The 19,814-nt window shown below is 37.2% G+C and overlaps 1 protein-coding gene across 3 annotated transcripts in view; it reads right to left on the bottom strand.

Annotated features, from left to right (window-relative positions):
* LOC138418756 (zinc finger protein 607-like) overlaps positions 1–19,660 on the bottom strand; it is a 32,870-nt gene extending 13,210 nt beyond the window's left edge. For 2 of the 3 annotated variants that reach the window (XM_069550582.1, XM_069550580.1), the window contains exons 1-4: positions 19,325–19,660; positions 14,156–14,238; positions 10,162–10,288; positions 8,994–9,089 (exon numbers count right to left, since the gene is read on the bottom strand). In XM_069550582.1, the coding sequence (XP_069406683.1) occupies positions 8,994–9,089; positions 10,162–10,288; positions 14,156–14,164 (232 nt within the window). In that variant the 5' untranslated portion in view covers positions 14,165–14,238; positions 19,325–19,660. Of the gene's footprint in view, positions 1–8,993; positions 9,093–10,161; positions 10,289–14,155; positions 14,239–19,324 lie in introns of all 3 variants that reach the window. The other variant, XM_069550579.1, reaches the window with a different exon arrangement.
* Between the last annotated feature and the right edge of the window lie 154 nt (positions 19,661–19,814).

Genomic DNA, 19,814 nt, shown 5'->3' with positions numbered 1-19,814 from the left:
ATAAGAAAAAAGTTCCTTTGACCACAAAACAAAACATTTTCTAGAATTAAGAGAAAAACTGAAAATTTCACCCAGTAAAGATGGTTTAAAGAACTCTAAAATAGTTATAAAACTTGAAAATTTAAAAGGAGGGCTCAGAAAAAGTAAGTTTATGCAGTACAGTACTGGTAAATGTTTAACAACCAGCTCTACAAAGACACACACCTAACACATCCAGCCCTGATTTATAGTGTTTGCCAGTGTCTATGGTATAAACAGTCCCACCACAGGCAATTTCAAGCTATCAGTGTAATGTAACTGAAATTTGACTTAGGATGATATGCAAAATCTTTTCCCTAGAGAGGCAGTATCAGCCATCTCTAAATAGTATTTCCATCTAAAATATAAATATGTACATATATAAAATTTCAAAAAGCAATTATTTATACCTGATCAGTCTTCAATTACAATTCCCCTAAAAATATGCATTTCCACCACTGTGACACTTTCCCTCTGCGCATAGCCACATTGCTTTTTATTCTTCATATATATAATAATTAAGATACTGAGGGTCTTTGCTTAGTTACTCCTCCCCTGACACTTTATTATTTATCATCCTTATAGATGTTCAATCTCATTCATTCCTTCATAGCTTTTCCCAGGTCCTCTCGAGCTTTCCTTTTTAACCAAGGCCAACCATTCTGGTCAAGGCTTTACCCTGATGGTAAAGTATGTGCCTACCAATGCAGGAGACATGGATTCGATCCTTTATTTGGGAAGATCTTCTGGAGATGGAAATAGCAACCCATTCCAGTATTCTTGCCTGGGAAATCCCAGGGACAGAAGAGCCTGGCAGGCTACCGTAGATGAGGGTAACAAGAGTTGGACACAACTTAGCGACTAAACATCACATCATCATCATCAACCATTCTGGTCATCCCCAGAAAAGTTTGTCCATCAGTTCTCTGATATATACCAGGTATACATACAAGTCATGTAGTATTTTGAACATTTAGGGACTCTGGGCAAAAGAGGGAACTTGAATTATACAAAAGAGTCTAGAAGAGCACCAAGAATTATATGAAAAACAATCAGCAGTTGGAGGCTGAATGATAAAAGTCTCTGTGAAGTATCTTGATCAAAATACAAAGTGTTTAATGAGGAGGCTATGAGTTGAGGGCAAAAAATATTTTCTTGTAACTAGCGTACAGTGTGGTATGTGTATAAAAAATTGAAAGAATATTAACATGTTTCAAAATTGATAACAATGGTAATTAATAAATACTAGAAACCAAAAGCACTTTCATGTGGAAATGAAAATGCCTTCTTGAAAAATGCTAGATCACTACGGGAAGAAAAAACTAAAATAAAAGAATTCTAATAAGTGGACCACACAGAAAACAAACCCATATCTGAATCTTGGGCATTGTTTCACCAGGCAGAGAACTGAAAACCTAAAATAATATCTCTACAAAAAAGTGATTTGAAACTCGAAGCCTAATATGTAAAAAATAAACAACAAACAACAAAGTAGAGGGAGGAAGTAAAATAAAGATAAAAGTAGAACATAATGAGTTAGAAAACAGTAGCATTAATAAATAAAGAGATGGTGCTTTAAAAAAAATCATTATAAGAAGTGTTACATAAATCAATTAAAAAAGACAATTAAAAACAAATAATAATATGAGGAAAACAAGAACCATCAGAGGAATTAAAAGAAACAGGAATTTACATAAACTGTAAGGTACAATTTGTATAAATTTACTACATGACTATTTTTGAAAGTATGGATTACTTTCTAGGAAAATTTATCAAAACTGACCACAGAAGAGAAAGCCTAAACCAATCAGATGCTACAGAAGAAACAAAAAAAAAAAGCTGCCAGAAAAAAAAAAAGTAATAAACATATTTTAACACCTGTATTGTAATTTCTCAATATCTAGATCTAAAAAAATGGATACAGCATAGCTGGACAAAGGGAAAATTTAGGCTCTTATGCCAAAAAGATAGGAAGAATTCAAAGGCTTAGAAAGTTTAACCTGGCCAAAAAATTTAAAAAATAGTGGCATAAAAATGATTATGACAGGTAAAAACCATGCAACAAAAAGCAATGAATCAGCAGTGATACAAGAGAAAAAAACTGTTTCTCATCATTAAATAACTCTAATTGAAGAAGTTCTAGTACCAGTATGGCAGCATGAAGTTCCTATGGCCTGCCCCCTTTCTGACTGATTTCAACAATTAACACTTGACAAAACACAAAAACTAACTACATTAAGGCTGTAAATAAATCAGGAGGGCTTTGGAAAGGAGTCAAGACTTTACAAAACAGCCGAGACTGAGCTGAGTTTCTTGCTTAACTCACTCTCATGTCCGTGTTTCAAGGACAGGTCCCAGCTATTGTGAGGTAAGCATGGGCTACAAAACTTCCAACAGAAAAGCCACAATATTTCTGGCTATAAGAACAATGAGAGGGAGCACTGCCAAACTAGAAAGCAAGGGGGGAATGCTGGGACAAAAATAGCCAGAAAAGGAGATTTCTTAATTTGGTATTTGGGTATGTGAAAGTGAAAGGCGCTCAGTTGTGTCCAACTTGTTGTGACCCCATGGACTATATACAGTGCATGGAATATACCCATGGAATGGGTAGCCTTTCCCTTCTCCAGGAGATCTTCCCAACCCAGGGATCGAACCTGGATCTCCTGCATTGCAGGCAGATTCTTTACCAACTGAGCTATCAGGGAAGCCCATTTGGGTATGGATCAGTACAACATTTACCCTTATCAACAATAACATGTGCATGAGGATATAAATCAGTGTGGCAACACTATACCTACAAACAATTTGAAAACCTCTCCATGAAGAAAATTACAAGCACAAGTGATTTCACTGGTGAACTGTTTCAAATACTTAGTGAAGAAGTACTACCAATTCTAAACAAACTCTTTCAGAAAATTGAGGAGTGAATCACTCTAGGTAGCTAGTTACTGTGATACCAAACAGGAGAAAAACACTGTCAGAAGTGAAAATTACACAGTATAAAATCTTGTAAACATATCTGTGTACATGCTTAGTCGATCAGTCATGTCCAACTCTGTGACCCTATGGACTGTAGCTTACTGGGCTCCTCTGTCCAGGGAATTACCCAGCAAGAATAATGGAGTGGGTTGCCATTTTCTTCTCCAGGGAATCTTCTCGATCAAAGAATAGAACCTGCTTGGCAGGTGGATTATCACTGAGCCATCTGGGAAGTCTTTGTAAACATATATGCAAATACTAAACACTATCTTAACAGAATTGATCAACATATAAAAAAGATACATTATGCCTGTCTTAGTCCATTTAGGCTACTGTAACAAAAAATACCCTGGGTAGCTCATAAACACAGAAATTTATTTCTCACAGTTCCAAAGGCTGAGAAGTCCAAGATCAAGGGACCAGTATGATCATATTCTGGGAAAGGCCTTCTTCCTAGTTCATAGCCAGTACCCTCTCAATGCATTCTCATACAATGTGAGAGGTTTATGAATCTTTGTGGGAACTCTTAATAAGAACACTAATTCTACTCATGAGGGCTCTACCTTCATGCCCTAATCAAATCCCAAGGGCTTTTCCTCCAAATGCCATTATCTTTGGGAGTTAGGATTTCAATATGTGCATACTGGGGTATATAAACATTCAGACCATATCAATGATCAATCTCAGGAATACAAGACTGGTTTAATATTTGAAAATTCCATCAATATAATTAACTATAAAACCCATATGGATCATGTCTAAAAAAAATTTTTTTAAGCATTTAATAAAAGTCATATCTGTCCCTCATAAAAACTCACAGCAAGGACTTTCTTGGTGATCCAATGGTTAAGAATTTGCCTTCCAATGGAGGGGGTGTGGGTTCAACTCCTGGTCGGGAAGCTAAGATCCCACACGTATTGCAGCCAAAAAACCGTAACATAAATAACAGAAACAATACTGTAACAAATTCAATAAAGACTTTAAAAAATAGTTCATATTAAAGAAAATCTAAAAAACAATTACAGCAAACTAGAAAAAAAGAACTTATCCTAATAAAGATCATCTGCCAAAAACCCACAGCTAACATCATATCCAATGGTGAGATAATTATGCCTACCACATATGATCAGGAACAATAAAAAGTTATGCCCTCAGCACTTCTATCCAACACTGGACTAGAAGTTCCAGGCAGTGTAATAAGTCAAGAAAATAGGCAAAAGGCATGCAGGAGAAAAGCTAAGGCACAAAAATGTCATTAATCAAGATTACTTAATCATACATGTAGAAAGTCAAATGTAATTTACAAAACAGCTACTAGAAGATAATAACTAAGTTTAACAAGCCTGAAGCATATACAACCAATGTGTACAATAAATATGAGAGAACACTCAGGAATTCAAACTTTAAAAACTTTAGTATCAAAAATAGGATATCATGAGGAATATATCTCAAAAAAGATGTATAAGACATTTACTCCTTGGAAGGAAAGTTATGACCAACCTAGAGAGCAGATTCAAAAGCAGAGACATTACTTTGCCAACAAAGGTCTGTCTAGTCAAGGCTATGGTTTTTCCAGTGGTCACGTATGGATGTGAGAGTTGGACTGTGAAGAAAGCTGAGCACCGAAGAATTGATACTTTTGAACTGTGGTGTTGGAGAAGACTCTTGAGAGTCTCTTGGACTACAAGGAGATCCAGCCAGTCCATTCTAAAGGAGATCGATCCTGGGTGTTCTTTGGAAGGACTGATGCTAAAGCTGAAACTCCAGTACTTTGGCCACCTCATGTGAAGAGTTGACTCATTGGAAAAGACTCTGATGCTGGGAGGGATTGGGCGCAGAAAGTGAAGAGGACAACAGAGGATGAGATGGCTGCATGGCATCACCGACTCGATGGATGTGAGGCTGAGTGAACTCCAGGAGCTGGTGATAGATGGGGAGGCCTGGCGTGCTGCAGTTCATGGGGTCGCAAAGAGTCGGACACAACTGAGCGACTGAACTGAACTGAAGACCTGTACACTATAAACTAAAAAATACAGCTGAGAAATATAAATAAATAAATAAATGGAGAGATATATCATGTTCATGGGATGTAAAACTTGGTATTATTAAGATGTCAATAATTATTGCTGAATTGATTTATAGATTTAATGTAATTTCATTAAAAAGTCCTAGCAGACATTTTTGTTGCCTATGATGAAACTGACAAGCTGATCCTAAAATTTATAAGGAAACGCAAAGGATCTAGAATAGTTAAACTTTGAAAAGACTGTAATGCAAGGACCAAATAATACTACTTAATTATAAGACTTATGAAGATACAGTAATCAGCAAGACACATCAAACTGACATATAACCAATGGAACAGATTATCAGAAATAGATCCATACATATGTGAAAATTTTACTTTCATCATTTCAAAGGCAATAGTGAAGAAAGAAATGATGCAGGAACAACTGGGATAGCCATATGCCGAAAAAGAAAAAAAGAATCCAGACTTTTATTTAAAAAAATGAAATAAAAAATGGATCACAGACCTGAACGTTAAAACTGTGTAACTTCCAGAAGAAAACAGGAAAAAAATGTGTGATCTTGGGCTAAGCAAAGAATTCTTAAGTTCAGTTGCTCAGTCATATCCGACTCTTTGTGATCCCATGGACTGCAGCATGCCAAGCCTGCCTGTCCATCACCAACTCCTGGAGTTTACTCAAACTCATGTACATTGAGTCGGTGATGCCATCCAACCATCTCATCCTCTGTTGTCCCCTTCTCCTCCCGCCTTCAATCTTTCCCAGCTTCAGGGTCTTTTCAAATGAGTCAGTTCTTTGCATCAGGTGGCCAAAGTATCAGAGTTTTAGCTTCAGCATCAGTCCTTCCAATGAATATTCAGGACCAATTTCCTTTAGATGGACTGGTTGGAATACCAGACCACCTGACCTCCTGAGAAATCTGTACACAGGTCTAGAAGCAACAGTTAGAACTGAACATGGAACAACAGACTGGTTCCAAATCAGGAAAGGAGTATGTCAAGGCTGTATATTGTCACCCTACTTATTTAACTTATATGCAGAGTACATCATGAGAAATGCTGGGCTGGATGAAGCACAAGCTGGAATCAAGACTGCTGGGAGAAATAACTATAACCTCAGATATTCAGATGACACCACCCTTATGGCAGAAAGTGAAGAAGAACTAAAGAACCTCTTGATGAAAGTGAAAGAGGAGAGTGAAAAGTTGGTTTAAAACTCAACATTCAGAAAACTAAGATCATGGCATCTGGTCCCATCACTTCATGGCAAATAGATTTGGAACCAGTGGAAACAGTGACAGACTTTATTTTTGGGGGCTTCAAAATCACTGCAGATGGTGACTGCTGCCACGAAATTTAAAGACGCTTGCTCCTTGGAAGAAAAGTTATGGCCAACCTAGACAGTATATTAAAAAGCAGAGACATTACTTTGCCAACAAAGGTCAGTCTAGTCAAAGCTATGGTTTTTCCAGTAGTCATGTATGGATGTGAGAGTTGGACTATAAAGAAAGCCTGAGTGCCAAAGAATTGATGCTTTTGAATTGTGGTATTGGAAAAGACTCTTAAGAGTCCCTTGGACAGCAAGAGAATTCTTAGATACACCAAAAGTCATGATTCATAAAGAATAAACAGGTAAACTCAATTTTGTGAAAGTTAAAAACTTCTGTTCTCTAAACATTCTGCTACAAGAATGAAAGGAAAAATCACAATAAAAAAGAGAATATTAAGAAAGACTATATTTTAATGTAAAATATGAAAAGTGACTTAGAAGTTCAATAAGAAAACAGAGAAAAGATTTACTGCACCAAAGAAACAGTAAAGAAGATACTCAATATCATTAGCCATTACAGAGAATCAGATTTAAGCCACAAGAAAATGCCACTATATACTTATTTGAAAGGCCAAAATTAAAAAGACTGATCAGACCAATTGTTCACAAGATACGGAGGATCCACCCTTCTCTTAAGAGCTGGTGGAGATGTGAAATGGTATAAAAACTCTAAAAAAGTTTCTTACAAATTTAAATTTATAATCTTATTTATCTAAATTTAAAATCTTGGACTTCCTTGGTGATCCAGTGGTTAAGAATCCACCTGCCAAAGCAGGGGACACAGGTACGATCCCTGATCCAGGAAGATTCCACATGCCACCAGGCAACTAAGCCTGTGAGTCACAACTACTGAAACCCGCACCCCAGAGCCCATGCTCTGCAACAAGAGAAGCCACTACAATGAGAAGCCACACACTGCAACTAGAGAGTAGCCCCCACTTGCTGCAACTAGAGAAAGCCCTTGAGCCTCAACGAGGACCCAGCAATGGCCAAAAATAAATGAATTTTAAGTCTTACATATTTAATCATACATGTCCCATATAATCCAGGCATTCAACTGCTCAGTATTTATCCTAAAGAAACGAAAGCACATGTCCATTCAAAAACTTGTAAACAAATATCTACAGCATCTTAATTTGTCATTGCTAACACCCAAAAATGTCCATCAACAAATAATGAAGAAACAAACTGTGGTATAATCAAATACTTGTATAGTACTGAGTAATACACAGTAAAATACAAATAACAACATGATGAACTTCAACATAATTATGCTGACTAAAGGAAGATGAAAAACTTCACACTATCATGTTTATATAAAACTATAGAAAATGCAATCAACTCAATTGTGATAGAAAGTAGAAAGTAGATCAGTGCTTACCTAGGGAAGTCAGAAGGAGACAGAAAAGGAAGGATTATGAGGGGACACAGGAAATGTCAAGTTTTGAAAAAAAATTTTAATAGACTCAGATAAAACATTTGGCAAAATTGAACGCCCATTCATAGCAAAAACAAACAACAACAAAAAAGAAAGCAGCAAACTAGGAACAAAAGAAAACTACCTCAATTCAACAAAGGTCACAAATTTAAAAATCTTCCTCAAGATTCTCACTTTCTATGCCAACATGAAGAACACAATAGAGACCAGAAATAGACACACACACATATAACCCAACGGGGTGCCAAAGCAATCCAAAGGGGAAAGGAAATTCCTTTTTAAGAAATGGTGCTAGAATAACTGTATCCATAGGAAAACCATTAGTCCTGAACCCTACTCACACTGTAATAAAAAATTAATTCAAAATGAATACAGAACTAAATGTAAAAGCAAAACTTAAAAAAGGTCAAGAAAAAATAGGGACAAACTTTGCCACCTTGGGGCAGACAAAGATTTCTTTTATAGTATACCCCTCAAAAAATCATAAAAGAGGAATTTGATAAATTGGAATATATAAAAATTTTAAAACTCCTTTTAAGATATTAATAAAATAGGTAAGACAAATTGTGGGGAAAATATTTTTAATGTTCCAAAACAACTTCCTTCTGTTGCAAAATAAAGAACAGTTACCCCTCAAGTGTAAGAAAATAATGATTTCAAATGGGTAAAGATTTGAACAAATACTCCTAAAAATATGAATGATCAGTAAATGAAAGAAACTCAGGATTAGTCATCATGGTGTAAATTAAAACCACTAAGATACTACTACATACCAAGTATAGTATCTAGAATTTAAGGGTCTGACAAGATCAAGTGTTGAAAAGGATATGGAGTAAGTGGAATGGAGCAATGTAAACTTTCTAAGATTGTTAAACATGCAGTTACTGGGTTTCCCTGGTGGCTCAGTCGGTAAAGAATCCGCCTGCAATGCAGGAGACTCAGGTTTGATCCCTGGGTCAGGAAGATCCCCTGGAGAAGGATATGGTAACCCACTCCAGTAATCTTGGCTCAGAAATGCCATGGACAGAGGATCCTGGTGAGCTACAGTTCACGGGGTCGCAAAGAGTTGGACATGACTGAAGCAACTTAGCACACATCACTGAGAGGGGGGCTTTCAACTAATGTTTCAGGGATATGTTTACCAAGTACATACCGCCTGGGCTACCACTTACACAAATGACTTCTGCCTGACTGGCTCTTACCTGTACACCAACTTCTTGTTTCTTCTCTCACAACTATCCAGGGCTCTTTTCCTTGCTCCAGTAAGGTAATTACATTTGGCTTAGAAATGGAATGGCCTGCTTTAAAGAAAAAAGAATGCCACAGGATGGAGAAATAAATTGTGACTAGTCTAGATTAAAATTATAATTAAGATTATAAAAGATCATAATAATATCAACTATTTTAGAGAAGAATGAGGGAATTAAAGAACAAGAGATCAGTTGGTAAGGTAAAGTTTTTGTTTTGCTGTGTTTAAAATTCAAACTCATATGTCTTCTAACTCTAGAGATCAAGCATAATGTGGTTAAAAAGATACTCTGAAGCCTGGAATCAATTCCTGCCTTTGGCATAACCTTGAACAATTCATTTAAACCCAATGCACCTCAGTATTCTCCTTTATAAAATGGGGATAACAGTACTGTTGGGGGAATTAAATCAGTTAATACTCAAGTTATTTTAATAAGTTAAATCACATAATGTACCTAGAATAATGATTACTGCACAGTAATCAAAATGTTAACTATTAACTTTATTCTTATGCTCTAGTATCACTAGAGGACACAAGAAAAGACAGCTATAAGATAATCATTCCATTTTGAATGTAATTTTCACCAATCATAACTTTCAACAGCAAATCAGATGAAGACTTTTGTTTTAGGAAATGAACTGCGTTTGGTACAATTTTAAATAAATCCCAATTATCCAACCCATTATCATACAAACTGTGGAGGCTCTGAGAGCAATTCAGGGCCCTGTGATAAGCTAATATCCCTAAAACTGTTTCAAATCATAAAATGAAGTATTAGAGCAATTTGGAACACAAATGAACAAAAAAACTTCAATCCTTTGACCATGTCGTACAATATATGCCACAAATTTCTAATTTAGCTGCTTGGTCATTATGGAAGAGATGCAAATACAAAAAGAGAACACATGGAGATATAAATATGATTGAAGGATAGAAAAGATTAAGGTATTTAATGGTGCTGCCATTTCTAACCTGATAAAGCTCAGCCACTTTTTGGGGAAGAGGAAAAACAAATTTAGTTAGTTTCTTGAAAGGCAGCCTGCAAATCACAGTGGAAAAAATACATAGCCTATAGAGCAGATTCTAAATTAACCTAAATTATTTGAGGTTGATGAACGTACCCAATGAGACCAAGTTACCATAGTTCTCCATCATCACATCCCGGTACAAGGTCTTCTGAACAGGGTCCAGGCATTCCCACTCCTGCTGAGAGAATCCTATGGCCACATCACTGAATGTCAACGATCCCTGAAACCATAAATACATGTGTCACTGAAGAAATTAAAGAAAATACATTGAAAGTAGAAGCAGAGGAATTGATGGACTTCTCTGCAGGAAAAGAGAAAATGAAAGCATGCAGACTGGCAATCTAGAATGTGGAAGGAGACTGAAGCACAATGTATATGTATTTTTTAAGAAGCCTGCTGACACAGGTCGAATGTCTTCCATACTCTGGATACTTCTAAATATCTGAACCATTTGGAAATGGACAAAATAATAATGTTTCCCTCCTAAATTAAAAAGCCTACACAAGAATAATGTTCAAATAGTATCTGCCTCAAAAATTCTCAATAAATATTTCTTCAAATTTTAGAAAACTGGGTAAAATTAAAGATTTCCTTCAAGCATTGTTGTTCAGTCACTCAGTCATGTCCAGCTCTTTGTGATCCCACGGACCGCAGCACGCCAGGCTTCTCTCTCCTTCACCATCTCCCGGAGTTTGCTCAAAGTCATGTCCACTGAGTCGGTGATGCGATCCAACCATCTCATCCTCTGTCACCCCCTTCTCCTTCTGCCTTCAGTCTTTCCCAGCATCAGGGTCTTTTCCAATGAATCAGCTCTTCACATCAGGTAGCCAAAGTACTGGAGCTTCAGCTTCAGCATCATTCCTTCCAATTAATATTCGGGGTTGATTTCCTTTAGGATTGACAGGTTTGATCTCCTTGCAGTCCAAGGGACTCTCAAGAGTCTTCACCAGCACCACAGTTTGAAGGTTGTCAATTCTTTGTCACTCAGCCTTTTTTATTGTCCAGCTCTCACATTCACACATGACTACTGGAAAAACCATAGCTTTGATTAGATGGACATTTGTCAGCAAAGTAATGTCTCTGCTTTTTAATATGCTGTGTAAGTTTGTCATTGCTTTTCTTCCAAAGAACAAGTATCTTTTAATTTCATGACTGTTGTCACCATCTACAGTGATCCTGTAGCCCACAAAAATAAAGTCTGTCACTACTTCCATTGTTCCTCCATCTATTTGCCATGAAGTGATGGCACTGGATGCCACAATCTTTTTTTTTTTAATGCTGAGTTTTAAGCCAGCTTTTTCACTCTCCTCTTTCCCCTTCATCAAGAGGCTCTTTATTTCTTCTTCACTTTCTGCCATAAAGGTGGTGTCATCTGCATATCTGAAGTTACCGGTATTTCTTCTGGCAATCTTGATTCCATCTTGTGCTTCACCTAGCCTGACATTTCTCATGATGTACTCTGTATATAAGTTAAGTAAGCAGGGTGACAATATACAGTCTTGTCATACTCCTTTCCCAATTTTGAAGCAGTCCATTGTTCCATGTCTAGTTCTAACTGTTATTGCTTCTTGACCTGAATACAGGTTTTGCAGGAGGCAGGTAAGGTGGTCTGGTATTTCCATCTCTTTAAAAATTTTGCACAGTTTATTGTGATCTATACAAAATCTTTCAGAGAAGGCAATGGCATCCCACTCCAGTACTCTTGCCTGGCAAATCCCATGGACGGAAGAGCCTGGTAGGCTGCAGTCCATGGGGTCACCAAGAGTCAGACATGACTGAGCAACTTCACTTTCACTTTTCACTTTCACACATTGGAGAAGGAAATGGCAATCCACTCCAGTGTTCTTGCCTGGAGAATACCAGGGACAGGGAAGCCTGGTGGGCTACCGTCTATGCGGTCACAGAGTCAGACACGACTGAAGTGACTTGGCAGCAGCAGCAGCATACAAAATCTTTAGCGTAGTCAATGAAGAAGTAGATGTTTTTCTAGATTCTCTAGCTTTTGCTATGATCCAATGGATGGCAATTTGATCTTTGGTTCCTCTGCATTTTCTAAATCCAGCTTGTATATCCGGAAGTTCTCGGTTCACATATCGTTGAAGCCTAGCTTGGAGGATTTTGAGCATTACTTTGTTAGCATGTGAAACGAGTGCAATTTTGCGGTAGTTTGAACATTCTCTGGCATTGCCCTTCTCTGGGATTGAAATGAAAACTGACCTTTTCCAGTCCTATGGCCACTGCTGAGTTTTCCAGATTTGCTGGCATATTGACTGCAGCACTTTAACAGCATCATCTTTTAGGATTTGAAATATGCATGAAGCACTTCATTATGTCAGATATTGCCATAAGCATTTTTGCTTTGTTCAAGAAATCCATGTATTATTTTGGTATACAACATTGTATTTTATAAGCAAATCAGATTTAATCATTTACACAATTAGATACACAACATTCGGAAAGTTTTCCACAATTCTAAGGTCCTCTTTTCACCAACTACATATAATGATATGCATTGTTGCTGTCATCTACCATTTCTCACTGAATGTTTTCCTTATTCTGAGTGGCAGGTAACTTTATTGATTACCAATAATCTCCATTTCCTGGAATTTATGTCCTCATGTAATCCTCTCCTTTTGAATGTGGGCTGAACCCAGTGAGAGAATTATTTCTGATAGAATAGAATAGAGAAAAGTGATGGAATGTCATGTTCAACGTTAGCTTTTAAAAAACTATGATTTCCACACTGCTTATTCTCTCTTGCAGTCTCACTTGCTCACTCTGTGGAAGCCAGCTACCATGTTGTGAGCTGCTCTAAGGAGAGGCCCATATAACAATAAACCAAGAACAGCTGCCAGTCAACAGCTACTGAGGAAGTGAGGCCCTCAATCCAACAGCCATGAGAACTGCATCAAGTCACAACCACACCAGTGAGCTTGGATGCAGATCCACTCAAAGAGGGGCTTTAAAATGACTGGAAACCTGACCAACACATTGATAACCCTATAATAGACCCAGAGCAGAAGGGTCAAGCTAAGCCACATCCAAATATTTGAATGACTGAAACTGTGAGATAAATGTTTGCTGCTTTAAGATACAGATGAATTAATTATGCAGTAAAAGATAACTCATTTGACTTAAATGATACTGAAGAAGGCTGGTCAATTATACAGATGTTACACAAACACAGCATGTCTCATTCAACAACAAACTAGCCTTAGTATTTATGTCTCATGGCTTTCCTAGCAAATCCATGACTGCCATCTTAAAAGCCCCAATCATAACCTAATCCACAGAAAGCAAGAATTTCATACCACATTAAGATTCAGGTCATTCAACGATAAATTCCACCGCCTCTACCTGGAAATCTCACATCTGTGGAAAACATCAAAGTCTTACCATGGATAGTTAAATGGAACCACTATCTCTATCTCCTAAAGGAAATCAGTCCTGAATATCCATTAGAAGGAGTGATGCTGAAGCTGAAACTCCAATACTTTTGCCACCTGATGTGAAGAACTGACTCATTTGAAAAGACCCTGAAGCTGGGAAAGATTAAAGACAGGAGAAGGGGCAACAGAGGATGAGATGGTTGGATGGCATCACCGACTTGATGGACATGAGTTTGAGCAGGCTCCAGGACTTGGTGATGGTGATGGACAGGGAGGTCTGGCATGCTGCAGTCCACAGGGTCGCAAAGAGTCGGACACGAGTGAGCGACTGAACTGAACTGTCTCTATTTCCAAACTACAAATCTGACCTGCACAGCATAAATCTTTACTTCAAAGAACTTTAAGCCCCATTATTCCATCACTGGCCTTAACTGAAAAATGGGCACTTAAAATATACTGAATAATCTGGGAAATAATTATATGAATGCTAGTTTCGAATGGGCCAAACAGAGACAATGCTAAGTCATCTGACCTCATATTTCTCTGGAACAATAGTTAGGAAACAGGTTATTTGTTTTTTAGGGAACAGGTTATTTGAGCAAACTTTCTCTTACAAAACTTCAGGAAAATTAACGACAATGCTTACATGACCTAAAAAACACACACATATTTCAACAAGAAGAGAAATATTAACTTACCTGGGCCATGGTTTTAGACCTGTAAGAGCTGATCAGTCCTCTGGGCTTCTCTATCAGAAAAGCCGAGTCCAGAAAACCCGGACCTGGGAGAAGAGAAAGACTTTCAGATGTGCTTTAGTTTCCACACTGGGCGTCAGTTAATATCACCATTTATGCTCTTCTATTCCAGATTCCTAATCACTTCCCATCACACACAACTTGGGTAAGTTAGGATTCTGGACAAATGCATTCCTCACTCATTTCCCAGAGGCCTCAGCTGCAGAGTCATTTCTGCACTGAAACCCAGACCCAGACACTTAAGTAGAAAATTTTCTGACCAATGTACCATTGTGATCAGATTGATATGAACCTGAGATGGGGCAGCTGTGTCCTGCTCTAAGTAGATCTTCCTCTTTCTATTGCGAACTTCAAGACATAAAAAAGGCTATGTAATCCAAATTAAAACCTCTTTTGTGGCCTTGAAAGTGGTTGCAGTTGATCAAAATATTAGAGATGGACAAGAAATGTTCAGCATTCTAAGTCCAGCAGAGCTTATTAGTTAAATATATGACAGACCAACAATATGCTAGAATACAAAGTAGTCATTAAATGTTAAATTGCGAAGAATATTTAACGAAGTGGAAAATGTTTCATTTACATCAATAGAAAAGTCAATTTAACTAATATATTTCTATTTATAAAATATAGCAGCAATTAACCAATACAGAGAAAAGAATGACAGATAATAGTTAGGAAACAGGTTATTTGTTTTTTAGGGAACAGGTTATTTGAGCAAACTTTCTCTTAGGAAACTAAGAGAAAGAAGATAGAAATGTCCAGAAATTTGTATGTCTACATACTAAGAGCTCTTATATTTTTGGTTGTTTTGCATTGTTTGTTTTTGTGGGGATGTCTTTAGAAATGAATCACTGTGTATTCAACTGTTTTTAGTCCATACATGAAACAATCAAATAAGACTACTGAAGACATAAAATACACCTTTGCCATGATCAGAATTTGACATGAGCAATCCCTATCTTTTTGCTTAGATCTTGTTTTTTTTTTAAAAGGTTACTTCATAATCATTGTAACAACTGACATAGGAATTTGAAAGATTTTTTTTAACTTAAGGTGAAGACTTCCCAAAAGTTCTTTGTTCTTTAAATTCACATTATTTTACTAAATGGCTTTTGTTACCTTTGGATCCTAATCTCTCATTTTATACTTTTTTCTCAGTTATGTTGGAATTTTGGCTACAAAAAACTTGGAAACAGTCCCTGAGTAATCTCTTTTGTGAACTGATGACAGTCTCAATGCATCTTTATTTCAGATTTTTTGACAAAAGAATTTTTGTTTCTGAACCAGTCAGTTTTGTCATGATACCCTCCAGAAAGCTGCTGTATTATTTTACCTATAATTTTGCTATACATCTCATACTAGAATGAAGTCTACAAGATAAAAATATCCACTTATATTGCTATACAGATCCCATGTGCTCAGTATTACTTGTTTATATTCTTACTGTCACTACAGTCACCCAGATGTCTCCTTTAGGCAGGTCACTTAACTCTCACCAGTGGCCTTTATCACATACTACCTTATAATTATCCCTATTCAGATTTATTCAGATTGGGTTTTTTTATTATTATTAATTTATTTATTTGTTTTTGGCTGTGCTGAGTCTTCGCTGTGGCACTGGCTTTTCTCTAGTTGCAGCAAGCACGGGCTATTCTCTAGTTGTGATGTGCAGGCTTCTCATTGCAATGGCTTCTCTTGTTGTGGAGCCTGGGCTCTAGAGTGCACCGGCTTCAGTAGCTGTGGCTTGCGAAGCCCTAGAGCACAGGCTCAGTAGTTGTGGCATGTGGGCTTAGTTGCTCCGAGGCATGTGGGAATCTTCTTAGACCAGGGATTGAACCTATGTCTCTTGTATTGCCAGGTGGATTCTTAACCACTGAATCACCAGGGAAGCCCTATTCCTATTCAGATTTTAAATTCCTTCACAGATATAAGTACCCTGAAGGAAGCAATTATGTCTTTTTAGTAATTGCATTACCTCAAATATTATACTTTCCAGGTCTGGCATATTTTAAACAATTAAAAGAAGTATGATTTGTTTTTACTACAAAACACCACTTTTCAAAAAATTTTAAAGGAAATAACTATATAAATTTACAAAGTATATACACAAGGATGTTCATCAGAGAGTAATTTTTGATGGTCCACAATTAAAAACATGAAAATCTCACTGCAAGCAAACAGGTTAAATATATTATAGTCTGCTATATTGTGACGTTTATGCCATGCTATTCTTAATAAGGATGATATTAAACCACATAATTGATGGAAAACAATATTAAAAGAATTGCTCAGTGAAGAAGGCACGCATAATTTAGGAGGTGGCATCCCACTGAAATTAGGAAAAACATTTCAATGCCGATTTCCTCATCAGCAAAGGATAAAAAATCACACAAAACTATTTTGAAGACTAGGCAAAATAATCCATATACACACTAAACTGTACATCATGATGACTAATGTAAAATTTCTATCATTACTGAAGAAGAAAATCATTCCATATTCCTTAATCTTTCATTATAAAAAGTTAATTCTGATGCTTCCTGGTTTTATTAAAACTTGTGCTTCTTGAGCTTCCTCTTTCTTATAATTCTAATATTTAATAAAATTTTAGGAGCTACATTTGAGAAAATAGATTTCTGCTTTATAAAATCATTATTTCAAAAAAGAGAGATTTTTAGACAAGAAAAGAGAAACTATGCCTTTCCTCAGTCCCCAGCAGCTATAGAGAGTAAGAAAAACTTTTCAGAATCATAAATCAGTTCAAAGAATAGTATGATAAAATTGAGAATACAACTGGAAAATCAATTTTATTCTTCACATATTTACATAAATATTTATAAATATTATCTTTATTTTCTAGCATAACAACTATGTTTGTAAAAATTGCTTGTACTTGCAAGACACCTGGAAATTAGAGATTAGTGTTATTTTTTCAGAAAGTAAGCTCAAACTTCTAAGTTATTAACTTAGACGAAAAGATGTCTCCCTTAGTAATACGGTGCCCTGGTAATTGTTTCAAATAACATTTGTAATAAATAAAAGGCATAACTGTTTGTAATGCTTTTCACACAAGATTCTCTGCCATTCCCTCTTCTCCTTACATATACAGGGTATAATATCTATTATTGGATTAGATTAGATTTTTTGAACTATGAGTTGGGACTCTTTTGTCTCCTTTACTTGATCAATTTTATTCTGCCAAAACAAAGCCACACAAAAATGGAATAATATATATACACATCAAAATGTTAAAGTGATTATCTCTAGGGAGATTATGGGTTATCCTTGCTTTCTTCTCAATGAATTCCTTAAGGAAATGAACACAGGCTTATTTTTTGGCAGTAAACCTGTATTAATTCCATTATCATAAATAAAATATAGAGGTATTGCAAAGTATTAAAATATTTATAGACATGACTTTGGAAAGAGGTTTTATTTTCCTTATTAAAAAGATCTGTTAATATCAGACCTACGATGAAAAACTCAACATGATTAAAATACCACTTAAGTATATTCATTTCCTGAATACCCTTTAGCTGTATTGCACTGATGATAGAGACATTTCACCATGAGCACTCTAACATCAACGGAAAGGGAAACTGCCTTCACAAATTAATGTGAACATGTATACCAAGTAGATAGAAAAGTTCTGTGTACATAGAAAATGCTCAGTAAATGTAGCTGAACACTCATTCTTCTCTAAAAAACCAATTAAATTATCATTTAGTCTACAATCCTTGCAAAAGTTTTTACAAAATTCTTTTTAAAATGAGCTGCTGATTTCAAATTTTCTTGACTACTGTTTCATAACTATAATATATTAAGATTGCTCAACATTAGATCATAGCCATTTTTTTTCTTGTAATGACTAATTCTTATGAACAGGAATTTTATTATCTATATAATATTTTAATTCATGGATGTCCTGTGATTTTCTTAACCATTCCATTTGTATAATCATTAATTTTGTGAAAAATCATCCAAAAGTATAAATATCTTTCATTGCAGATCAGTTACCCAAGTCTAATCTTTTAAGGTTATGTACACCTTTGAAAAATGCATTTTTACAAATATATGCAGTAATTCTAGACAATTACAAAGACTTTCTGGTCCCTTGTAAGCCCCCAAATACAAAGGACCCCTGGATCAAAACACTCTGGAAAATTAGCTCCATCTAGCCCTTTGATATAGAAGCACTCATCACATTAACTTCATATTTTCGTCATTGATTTATAGAAATCTGAAGGGTGAATGACACCACAATAAAGACAATGTTGAGCATTTATTGTGTTCCATCTTTCAAAGCTACTAAATCAGCCGTGATCTCATACATAAAACCAGAATTAAGTAGGACTGTGGAATCTGTATCAAGGCTCACAGCAGGTTTCTGCCATCAGAGCTCAAGAAATAATTTCATTCTCAAAAGTGTAAATGAGCCCCAGAGAACTTCCAGGAAGGGTAATCCGAGGAAGGATCGGGGTAGGAACCTGTCTCAGGAGCAATTCTTTTTTTTTTTTTTTTCTCCCAATAACAGCCTTTTGACGGCTGGACATTATTTAATTATTAATACAACTTTTGGGAGCCACATAGTGTGCTGGAGGCTATTTAAAGTTCTGGACGGCAGGAGGAAAAATGGGGGAATTTACAATTTAGGGTGGGCAGCGACCAGGACAGACTCTCAGGCCCCTCGCTACAAAGTGGGCTCTCTCAGAACCCTGGCCTCAGGGACAATTCTAGATTTTAAAATTCCGATCTCAGCAGCCGGTAGGTACTTTCTTGCTGGAAGGTGTCTTGCAGGACTCAAAAACAGATTTCCCAACAGCGTCCACATTTTTTGGGAGACACACATGTTTGAGAGAAGCCTGGAAGCAGCGGCGGGGACAAAGAGCTCTGTGTAATCCACGTTCACAGAAAGGACACACACTCGGTGTCTCCGTCACACAAACGAATGACACCTCTCTTAAGTCTCACAGTCGCACTCACCCTAAAAGAGAAAACCAGCGCCCCCCCAACCCCGCTGCTGAACCGTCCACAGCCCCGAGGGGACGCGCGGGCGCTCGGGAGGTCCACGCTTTGAGCTACTCTCGCAACCTCACTCCCACCGCCACTCACCGTCCCTCGCGGGCTCTGGCTAAGTCTGCATAGTCATCTCCGCGGCGACCCACGCTGGATTCCTCCTCAGACGGTGCCACTCACGCGCAGTTTGCAACAAGGGATACGGAAAAAGAACCAGAGGCCAAAGTCACCGGGTCGTCTGAGGGACATGAGGATCCACGTCGTAAAACTCCTAAAGCAAAGTAGCCGCCGGGTGGGGCCGGGAGACTTCTGGGAATGACCGCCGGACTGCGCTTGCACAGCGCATACTTCTCAAAGACGGGAGGCGGGACGTGAGATAGGGGGCGTGTCCAGCGCGTCCCTGGGCCGGGAGGAGGCGTGTCCTAATGGGACCTGATCAGAGAACTGGGAGGAGTGGACTGAGGGGCTCTTCTTTTCCCAGGCTTCAAGCCTGCTAGTGAGAGGTCTGCACAATTAAATCGGTAATATGACCCTCAGGGCCATGAGTGGAAGATCTGGAAGGTGGGTTCATAATCCAAACAAACTC

Source organism: Ovis canadensis, chromosome 14, assembly GCF_042477335.2.
Source record: "Ovis canadensis isolate MfBH-ARS-UI-01 breed Bighorn chromosome 14, ARS-UI_OviCan_v2, whole genome shotgun sequence".
Lineage (NCBI taxonomy): Eukaryota > Metazoa > Chordata > Mammalia > Artiodactyla > Bovidae > Ovis > Ovis canadensis.
This window is presented reverse-complemented; position numbering and strand designations above follow the sequence as displayed.